The 11,152-nt window shown below is 42.4% G+C and overlaps 1 protein-coding gene across 1 annotated transcript; it reads right to left on the bottom strand.

Moving 5' to 3' along the window:
- Positions 1-1,455: 1,455 nt before the first annotated feature.
- Positions 1,456-10,499, bottom strand: NPY (neuropeptide Y). The gene is made up of 4 exons (XM_021538048.4): positions 10,429-10,499; positions 10,077-10,264; positions 4,882-4,962; positions 1,456-1,746 (listed from the first exon to the last, which is right to left on the bottom strand). The coding sequence occupies exons 2-4, from the start codon at positions 10,262-10,264 to the stop codon at positions 1,722-1,724; spliced, it is 294 nt and encodes a 97-aa protein (XP_021393723.1). The 5' UTR covers positions 10,429-10,499; the 3' UTR covers positions 1,456-1,721.
- Between the last annotated feature and the right edge of the window lie 653 nt (positions 10,500-11,152).

Below are 11,152 nucleotides of genomic sequence, written 5' to 3'. Positions count from 1 at the left end.
ACTGCAAGAGAAAGATCAGATCTTTTTACAGGATCGCTGCTTTGACAAAACTACATCCATCACTCCAATGGGACTGTAGCCACAATTTAATCAGACTGCTACCATCACAGGATGTCAGGTCAAATTCTGACTCTGTCAGTTTAAGTGAGTGTTTCTGTACTAGTGCCTTTATCTTAACTTTCCTATTAATTTGTAGTTCTGACTTGGAATTTCCCACTGGTTTATTTTCAGACTAGTACAACCTGGGCCCCCAATCACTTCTGTGACTTTAAATTGCTCTTAGTCATTACAATTCCACATGCAGCAATATAGAACCATCACCATGTCTGTAAGTTAATGTGTTGCTGCTGAAAGCTATGTTTGCCAATTCTAGCAACACCAGAGTGTTTAGTGAAAAGGAAAATTGTGTTGTGCTTTGCTGAAGACAGTGTGACCACAAAAGCTGACTGGTCTTTGTAAGCTGGTAACACTTTGCAAACACATTTATAGAGTCCTGGAACTTGGTTGCATTGATGCATCTCTCCTGGAGGCAACAGCCATGTGGAAGCATTTGAAAAGTGGGAAGGACATCTAAATAGATTAAACCTTCATGCTGATTATCTTCCAGTTTGGAACTTCTTCATGTGCTTTATTATGCATTGTTTAGTCACAGTGTCTAAAGAAAAGAAGTGGTGTATCAGGAACCAGACACCATCATGCACAGACTGGATCCTGACCATGCAGCAAGATACACATCTGTGAACTAGAACTACTTAAGAACAAGGGGAAGGTGCTGCCATCCCTATACTACTTAACTTCAAGTGTGTCTAAGGCCCCCATTAGGCTAGTGATTAAACATGTAAAATCCAAAAATAAGAAAATATAAACTTGGAGATAGTTCACTTTGTTCCTGTTCTGTGGATCTTATGGTACAAACAGAAACTGTTAATAACCCCAAATGAGAGAGGTTCAGAGGGCAAGCAGCCCAAGGGTTGGGATTTATCACTGTGCTCCTTTACATGGCCTCAGGCAATGCTAGATGTCTCTTTTCTGGCACAAATAATTTCAGTCTTGTTTTGGTTTATGAGTTACTTTAGATGTTATTTTCTGTTGTTTTGCATATTGCCCAAACAAAGATGTTACATCTGTTTCATTTAAAATTACTAGTTCAGGCTTACAGCCAAGCATCAAACCAGTTTTGAGGAGTTAGCAGAATTAAGCAGTGACTTATTCCTCTGCATTTCAAAAATGCCTTTAATTTTATTACATTTGTCAATGTAAGCACTAAAGTTTTAAGAATGGCCATTCTGAAAAGATCACCTCTCAGAACACTGCTTTCCCAAGTTATGAAGTCTGTGATAAATTATTTTAAACAGTTTTGAGCTGAGTCTGAGGCCACAATAAATGATGCCTTTATCTTACTTTGCACAGAAATTACTGCAATAACTGTGACACCATTGTTGTCCACACTACAGGGAAGTTATAATTCAGTTTTAATAGTTTAAAACAATGCTTTGTTATACCAATGACATGGTTGTTTGTTTTCATTTAGTATGTTATGTTTTGGAATGCACAAATAATTTATTTAAATAAAGGTATATACAAATCTGATGAAGGAGAGAAACTCTACAGAATTCAGTACAATGGCTGCATGCACTGGGGATGACACTATGATTTGCTTCAGAGGTGGGGAGTATGAACTGAAAACTAGGAAAAGTTTTGAAGGTGTGCTGAAAATCCCATCACCACATCGAAGGGTCTTCAAACCTGCAACACATATAAATTTAAAAAACCACATTAAAAACATATTAAAACCCCTCTGAAAAAAATCAGTGTTAAAACTGCCTAAAACATTCATTAATAGCAGCAATGAGAAATGTATATGCATATTTGCAATTTAAAATTGTATATGTGACTCCAACAAAAACAAATGCATTATGAATTGCCAAAAATCTGTACTTGATTGTAAAAATTGGTACCAGAACTTGCCTGTACATCCTGCTACCACGTTTTACATGGCTGAGACTAGCTACAAAGCTGCCTTACACCATTAAATAGCACTTAGTGAAATTAAGCTAGAAAACTATGATATGTTGAGATACAGATTTCTTAAAGACATATTTTTCACATTAATTCAGGAGTAAACAACTTCCAAAGAGAACTCATTGAGCCAAACAAAATCACATCGTGCTGTAAGCACCTTTAAACAAAACCCAAGTTTAAAGTCACCATCCTAAAATAATATTGTGGTATTCCACTGCTCAATATCAAGCATTTGAAATGTATTGAAAAGGGTGCTGAAGGTAGGATTTTATCCAGAAATCCTCTGCTTGCAAACAGATGTTTTGTCTACACAGGAGGAAAGGTAACAAGTAGGAGAACATGGAGAAAGACCAGGAGAAATGCATTTACCATAATTTTTCCATCGAAAAGTAGCACATTAAATCTTGATTAACTATCTAATCTGCCTCCGCAGTCACTGGAGAGACACGGGTGCCTTGGAGGGCAACTGAGAGCATGCCCATTTTAGGCAGGAAAGCTCATTATGGAATTACCCATCCCTCTGACTGAATGCAAAGGCAACCTATATGAGCACTTCTTACTAGATATCTAATTTTTAAAGAGGCAGCATCAGGAGATATACAGCCTATTACTGAGTATTAAACATTTTCCATCACTCCACAAGACAGGCAAAATCAGAAACATGCCATATCACACATTTCTGACATAAGACCTTACCAGCCTTCATGTCACAGCACCTCCTTTTTTTAAATCTTTAACTTCATATTTTGCAATTACTTTCTAAAAGAATCTCTCTAAACTTTCTTCATATGGTCAGACATACACCCAGACTCCAACATCCTTTGGGGTGTATTTTAGTCATCAAAAGTGAAATGTCAAGCCAGGCCTGTCAAGCTGAATACAATTAAGTTATTTATCATTATCTCAGTGTTTAGTTACAAAGTTCAGTTCCCACAAAATCAGGAGGTATCTCTCTCTGTCACTGATTCACTGAGTACAAATTACATTTGCTCCATAACTAGCTTTTTGTGTAACAATTTCTAAAACATTTACTTAATTAAATTTGGAATAATAGCAGCCTGCCTTTCATTTATTCAGCCTGGCTTCCTGCAGAAAGAAGGCTTAGGCAGCCATGCTGTGTGTCCAGCTGTCTGACCCTGCATGCCTCTTCTCACTTCCTCCCCAACTTTCCCACCCTTTGGAGAATTTCAACCAAGTCAAGGAGAGGTACACCAATTTTAGAGATTTGGTTCCTGATGTGCCATGAAACACAGGACTGGATAGAAAGAAAATTTAATTGCGTCCTCACATGGAGGAAAGAGTTGGAGTGGGCTTCAGAATCCATACAGAGTTTTATCCTAGAAAACATATTCATAGGAAACTAGGCATCATTGTTCCCAATACTCCCATAACTGTCAGCAATGAGTGAAAAATACCATACTCAGTTTAAAGTGCTGTTACAGGGGGTAGGAAATAAAAATCTGCTTCTCATCAATTCTTGATCTTAACTGCAGACTAGTTGGTTATTTTGCTCATGAATTTTTGCTCCCCGGTGTGTTGTAAATACCACTATTGAAACAATAATAATAATCATAAAGTTTTGTGATAAAGGGGTGAAAATTACAGAGAATATTAGACTATTAGGGAGCTATATTAGAGAATATGAGTACTAACTACCCTGTGTTGCCTCAGATTCAAGATAGTGGAAATTTCCCATTATGTGAGGGCTCTCCCTTGTCATTACCAAACACAAAATAGTCTAACACATTTCACTGCACTCCATGCAGTTTTTCAGATAAGCATCTGCAGAGAAAATTGCATCCCCACAGCTGTGGTTAGTCATCAAACCATCAGACAATGCTCTCCCTACACACAGAACTGCAGGCCTCACGGATAGCCTCCCTGGATGGCAAGCAGGAATTTTGGGTCACTTTCACTGTTATGATCATGTCTTAAATTCAATGCTACAGGCTATTATGTTTAAGTACTCGACTAGTCTAGTTGAGCCTTTGCAGAGCACTTGTTTGAAGACTCCTGAGAAGACAACTGCATAAAACATTTATTTCTGCAGTAGAAGTATTGTCAGCAAACTTCAATCAGTAATGGCTTAAACTGAGCTCATTCATGCTGGATTGTGAGTAAAACCAGTATTTTCCTTCATGAGCCAAAACTACTCCTGCATCTTACCTTTTCAACATACTTAATTTTCAGCTGTGCAAATTGCAGGCACTAGTACAGTGTCTTCCATTATGGCTAAATTGTCATTACCTAACTAGATAAATACATTATGTACATTTGAAACCAGAGTGCTGCTTGGAACACCACTGTTACTTTAGCCAAATGCAAATGGAAATATAAAGGCCTTTTTTCTCTTTGTAAAACATTAGATACAAAACCAATGTGAAATACTGTATTATAAAGAAAAGTCACTGCTGTGCATTTGTGTATGAGTTAATATAGGTGCATATTTAGCACTTATACATTTTTAGAGGAAAAAAATTAAACTTGTGTGAGGAGCAAATGAGTAGCAATATGTCATCTTTGGAGCTCTAATATGTAAGGAATCATCATCAGACATCAGCACACAATTCTATGTAAAAATGCCCAGAATGAGGTAAGCATCGTGGGAGTGCTCCCTTTTCTCTGAATAACAGGTACAGCCTGTTCCCAAAATTAGCAAATGAGGAGTTTGGACTATATCATACCTGGTAAGGCATTTCTTGCATTCATAGATGGTCCTATCTCTTGGGAAAAAATGGAATTAAAGGTTTGTTTTTTTTAAGGACATGATTAACCAGCTTTCGATGGTACCTTTTCTCCCTGTGAATCATATTTTTTGATAACAAATGAGACTGTTAAATACAAATGCTTCATACATACCTGGATCTAGGAATGTTTTCTGTGCTTTCCCTCAACAAGAGGTCTGAGATCAGTGTATCTGGGCTTGATCTCTTTCCATATCTGAGGAAAAATTTTTAAAAGTTATATTTTTGTATACGTCACTTTTTACAAATGAACACAGAGTAGAAAACCATTAGTGATATCTTTCTTTTCAGGAAAAAAAAAAAAACTGAGCAGACATAAATAACACCTTCCAGCAATTTATTTTGGCTTAGCCATGTGAGCAAATGTTAATTCGTGTTTTATTTCCGGGTTTTTTTCTACATTTATTTATCCATAATTATTTTACATTATTATATTGAGAAACTCTGAATATTTCTTAATTTGATGGCTGCTCCTGGATATTCTAGGACCTTGCACCTTACTGATGAGAGCATGGAGGAAGAGGGAAGAAGCTGTGCATGATGTGACTTTCAAGCATGTCATTCTTGCCTGCAATCCCAATTCTATCATTCCATGAACTTTCTCATTGGTTTAGATCATACTTATCCTTCATCAGAAATTTTGCAAGATTTTTTAAGATAGCCAGAACATTTGGAGCTGCCAAACACATAGCACATTAGTTTGCAAATACTGAGCTATCCCAAGGTAATCGTCTTTAACTATGTGGCTATGAGAATGAAATCTTGCTCTTTCAGAGTTCTTCAGCTAGATGGGATATCAGGAGCTACCTTTGTCCTTTATTTACACAGCAGCTGGCTTTCTATTTGCCTTTTTCTTTTTTAATCCTGAATACTGTACATCACTTAACAGTTAAAAGTAATTTCCATTACTTGGGAAGGAATTTGATTTCCTGGGAAAACAGAAGTGGCAATGAGCAGCCTGCTTACATCACTACAAGAATTCACTAGCCTAAGAGTGATACGTATGAGCACGTGCTCCCTTGGTTGGAAAGAATTAAGATCACAGTTTAACTTGTGTGTGCAACTTCATTCTGAATCACAAAGTACATTAGCAACTTTTGTGAATGCTGCTTGAGTGAAATTTTGATTTCAGAAAAATGAAAGGTGTAGTTAACTTCATGTATTTTACATGTAGTTTGCTTACATTACAAACGTGTAGTTAAGACTTACATTTTATCCATTACTATCATGATGTTTCTCCAGTGACCTCAGGCATTCCAGTGGTTTAGTTTAGCAAAAAAAAAAAAAAAAAAAAAAAAACCAACCCAAACTACATTTAGAAAAAACTAACAGTTTTAACTGTTGAGTGCATTGATTTCACTTAAATGGGGAAACATACTCCACTTTTCAATTATTTTCTTCAATCCTTTGTGTTTTTACATTGGTTTAATAATTTTAGGGCGTCACCTGTGCTCCAGAAAGACAAAGCATCAGATTCAGCAATTAAATTTCTTAATCTGATCTGACTGAAAGCAGGTATTTGAAAAGAACCAGCCAGACACAGTAAAATGCTATTACAATAGTGCAATCAGGCATGATGCTGAATCAAATACCTTGCACTCCATCACCATCAAGGGATTTCTTTCTTCTTAGCTCCCTGCTCCAATTAATATGGATGCGACTTGGACTTCAATTGAGGAGAAAGCTAATTTTCTATTATGTTAAAGAAACTGATTTAACAAATCAAAACTTGCTCTAGCACCTCACACTTGGACAAAACTCCCACTAATCTCTCAGGAAGTTTTGCCTGAATAAGAAATAGGTAGCAACCACCCAGAGTGCAGAGATTCACTCAAATAATGAGGACCACTATGTTGGGGAGATATATATTTCACATGGGTTCCTTCAAGCCACTACCTGTGCTGGATGGACCCACCATGCCCTCACACAGCAAAGCTGCACACAAGGTGTTTGCAACCAGCTGCACTGCCCAAAGAACACCCATTCTTGCTTTGTCAGTCTCCTGTTTACCCTGTCATTTTGCCCCTGGGAAACATCCTTGCTCCTGACTTGCTAAATAGGGGTCACAGACAGAGTCAATCTCTTTTTCCTGATGCAAATGCCTGGAGACATCCTTGCTCCAGCTACTTTGTGCCTTGCTCCTTGAGATACACATTTATCAAAAATCATGGCTGTTTTAAAAGACTTAAAATATCATGATTCCAAGCCAGGTGAAAACACCTGGTCAGTTTTCATACTCCATTTGAGATATCAAGGCCTAGTTTGGGGCATGATGATAAGCCACAGCTCCAGCTGAAGTCAAAGAGATTTAAGGAGTAAACATACTTAGTCTGAGTAAGGACACAGTATGTCAGGCTCATCAAAATCTCAAAGCTTCCTATGGAAACTTAATGTTAGGATTCAAATCCCGTCAATGTCCAATTCAGAAAATTAGATGCATCTGATTCAGAAAATTGTCAAGAAACCAAAGGAAAGGGAGATGTGCTCCCGTGCCCATTACAGGGTGTTGACATGAAGCAGGAGCAGCACTGCCCAAGTCATACACACTTTAATATACTCTCTGCCCTGCCTACAGTTCAAGCCATTTCCAGCAGGAATGGCCTGACTGCTTTGCTACAGCACAGAAGAGCCACAGACTCATGGAGAAGCTGCAAGTGACAAGAAAAGAAGATAGTTTGTTAGCAAGAGGAAGCACAGGTAGCAGCAAGTAGCAGGAGGAGGAGGAAGAGTAAAGATGGACTCTGAAAAAGGTCTCCTGAACAGTGTGGTAGAGAGATATGAGGCAAGGACCACAGGACAGCTCAGGAAATGAAGGTGGAACTAATCCAAAGACACACAGACATCGGTAGAGCAGGAGTCTGCATCTGTCCTGGGCTCTTTTTTAGGTTAAGAAGACCTGGAACATAAGGAACAAGGGATCTCATCAGAATCAAGAAGCCTGCAACTGGTCTCATGATCTGCACCATACAAGCACCTGTTTATCTCAGGTAACCTCACAGGGGTATTAAAGCTGACAGGCTTTAATACAAGGCCTAAATACAAGAAGAGAAGGATGGTCTGGAAGGAAGAAGCTCATTGAGCTCAGGTGAAGACTCTGTGAGTCACAATAGCTCAGAGGGGAACAGCACTCAAATGTTTGAGTCAGGTCAGAAGCAGAAGGCAAAAAGATGAGCCAGAAGCAGGGGGTAGTGGTGGGGTAGGGGGGATGGTATTCATAATCACAAAAACATCAAGCAAGGCATGGCAGATGAACCTAAAGAGAGAAAAAAGAACCATCAATCTCCTCATCTCCTCTTACTGCTTCACCTCACCACCTACAGACACCAGGTCGGGCGAGATGCTGAGCACAACTTGCTCACCCACCTGCAGAAGGAGCAGGGTGAGCCCCTGGACCTCATCTTACCCTTGCACAGGGCTCCCAAGCAGTATAATGCACAAAAAAGCAAAGATAAGAAACTGATTTTTTAAAAATCTGTAAGAAGAGAGAAAACTTTGAGCACATGTGCTGAAATAGACCACTCATCCTTAGACCGGTCCAAAATGCTTCAAAAGTTACTGATTAATTTTGCAAGTGACTATTTCAGTGCCAAAACAGGAAACCTCCATCAACTCAGTTAAATTTTCCAAACGGAGGTGGCAATGGCTTTATTTCTGGACTGTTAATTCACCACAGTGGAAAAACAGCACAACTTTTTTGATTTAGTTAACCTGTGCAGTCAACTTTTAAATGTGTATCACAAAGTTGCCATTGTAGTGCTTTTTTCTGCCAACTTTCTTGTACTTCCAGGTCAACTCTGCTCCTTTAAATACAAGGGTGGGTAGGAAATATGAGGAAAATCTCAAGAACAAAATTTAAATTTTATCAATCAGGAACAATAACTATTTCAGCTCATTTCAGACCCTAAGTCCACACAAAAGAATGAAACTGGTTTCCGTCTCTGAGTTGTGTACTTACAATTCATAAAATCAGGATAAAAGCTATGCAGTCAATATAAAAGCAAGCACACAGGGCACACACCAGAAGTGAAAGCTTCTGTGAAACAGAGAAAGGGGGGGAGTGGTCATTTGGCTTTGGGGATTTTTGCTTTTAAATATGACTTTGCTTTGGACAGAACCCATCTTTGAAAAGGGAGATGAAAGAAAGAAAAGAAGGGATGAGACACCAGCCTGGAGATCCCATCGCATGCAAGAGAAAATGGCAGCAGAGGCAGAATTTGAGAATTGGATTATTTCAACAGTAATCTAGACAAAAGGTTATTTCAGTGCAGACTGCAGACACGAAAGCATGCCTCACATGTGAACAAGTTGTGAATATTGCTTTAAAAGTTCAGAACCAAAGAACTGCGTTGCTATCAGCCTCCTCATCCATCTTATGCTCCTAGGGCAGTGGCAGACAACGTTGGGGGCTTGCTGGGAAAGCTCTCAGTTGCATGATAGCCACCCTTCTAATTTAATTCTTCAGACTTCTAGAGGGACAAATGAAAGCCTAATTTTAGACCTCTCATCTGGTCTTGATATTAAACAATAGATAAATATGTCAAAGTTCTTCTGTGTCACACACTACTTCGTGACCTCAGGGCAAATGTCTATCAATCACACAGCCTAACTAGACAGATGATTTTTTTTATCAAATAAGATTATTTTTTTATAATAACTTGCCTTTTTTTTTCAGTCTGAGCCTTTACCCATACTTTAACAAGCACAGTCAACCCAGAAAGCCTGTTTAGAGCCAGGGAGACTTGGGTTCCACACTCGTTGGGCTTGAGTTCTTGATCTTGAGAGAGGTTTTTTTTTAGGACTAGGGGTTTTTTGACACTCACAGGTGCATGAAGTAGCCTACATCTGGACTGCTACTTCTCCACAATGGGCACTTTTTCTTACCAAAATCTTCAATGGAGTCAGTGGCAGCAACAGAAGTGGGAAACTGCTCCTAGTGCCCTGTCTAGCTCTCTCCAGCTCCCAGGTTCTCTTTCCCTTTTGGGGGGCTCTCCCTGTGCACGCTCCTGCCTGCCAGCCTGTCTGTGCCAGAGCTAGAAAAGGCTGAGAGAGCAGAGGCGGCATTGACACCTCTGCCCCTTCTGCCAACTTGGGTGGTGGAAATTCATCTCCGGACCTGTCGGCAACTCAGGGCTTCACGGGCATTGCTCTCTAAACGGAATCTCTGCACCGCGTCTTTCTCTGTGTCCTTGGGGAAAGCAGCGAGCGACACCCAGCTTGAGGGGGCACCCCACCTTCCTCCCCTGAGCCTCGCCAAGGAAAATTCAGCCCGGGGAGCGGGAAGGGAGATGTCTGCCGTCCCGCTGTGCCTACCTCTGCCTGGTGATGAGGTTGATGTAGTGCCTCAGCGCCGAGTAGTATCTGGCCATGTCCTCTGCGGGGGCGTCCTCGCCGGGACTGTCCGGTTTGGAGGGGTACGCCTCTGCCAGCGTCCCCAGGCAGACCAGCAGCGACAGGGCGAAAGTCAGCACGGACACCCACAGCCTCACGGTGCCCTGCATCTGCAGGCGGGGCGGGACGGACGAGAGCTGCCGTCAGCACCTGCCCCGACGGCGGGAGCAGCGCGCCCGCCCCAGCGCGGCCCCGGAGCGGCGCGGCCCGTCCCCAGCGCTCCCCCGTTCCCACTGCCCACCCCGCTCCCGTGCCCGCCCGTCGCGGCACTCACGGCGGCGGCTGCAGCGGAGCGGCTCTCGGCTCGGCGAGGCGCGACTGCCCGAGCGTCGGGGCTGCGAGTGCGGGGCTCCGCGCCTCGCCGGGGTCTTTTAAGGCTTCCCCGGCAGGCAGGAGGGGCCTCGGGCGATCACGCCTCGCCGGCTCCGGTCCCCCCCGCCCCGCTCCGCCTGCCCCTGCCCCGGGAGGGGCACGGCGGCCGCGGCCGGGCGGGGCCGGGCGGCACCGAGGGGGCGGGCGGTGCCGCGCCCCGCACGGCCCCGCACCGCCCCCGCCGCCCCGGGAAGCCCACCCACGGGCTGCCCCGAAATGTGCTCCCGCGATCGGCATCCTTCCCCCAGTGTCCCGGAGCGGCCGTGACAGCCTGGATGTCCGCAGCTGTGGGGCCGCCGCGCTGCCAGCGCCCGAGCTCCCCGGGGAAAGGGAGCTCTGCGGAAAGAGCTGGCCCCGCACCTTCGGCACCGGAGGAACCCCAAGCTTGGGCTTTGTAGCAGTGCTGCTGCCGGACGTAAAGCCAAGAAAGGAGAACGGTTTGGGACAACCAGAAGTACCAAATCAATGCCACAGGCTCAGACATCATACCCCTAAATGGGTAAATCGGAGACCCGCACAATGGTTTGTGTTGGAAGAGACATTAAAGACCAGATAGTTCGAAACCCTTGGGCCATGGACCGTGACACTTTCCATAAACCAAATTGCTCAGAGACCAATCCAGCGTG

The sequence above is a fragment of the Lonchura striata genome, chromosome 2 (genome assembly GCF_050655825.1).
Source record: "Lonchura striata isolate lonStrDom1 chromosome 2, ASM5065582v1, whole genome shotgun sequence".
Classification (NCBI taxonomy): Eukaryota; Metazoa; Chordata; class Aves; order Passeriformes; family Estrildidae; genus Lonchura; species Lonchura striata.
This window is presented reverse-complemented; position numbering and strand designations above follow the sequence as displayed.

What these genes read in the sequence shown, in the direction of transcription:
- NPY (XM_021538048.4), bottom strand. Translation starts at nt 10,264, where the DNA reads ATGCAGGGCACCGTGAGGCTGTGGGTGTCCGTGCTGACTTTCGCCCTG. An exon ending in AACCTCATCACCAGGCAGAG is followed by an intron (nt 4,963 to 10,076) that starts GTAGGCACAGCG and finishes ATTTTTCCTCAG; the next exon opens with ATATGGAAAGAGATCAAGCC. An exon ending in GAAAACATTCCTAGATCCAG is followed by an intron (nt 1,747 to 4,881) that starts GTATGTATGAAG and finishes TATGTGTTGCAG; the next exon opens with GTTTGAAGACCCTTCGATGT.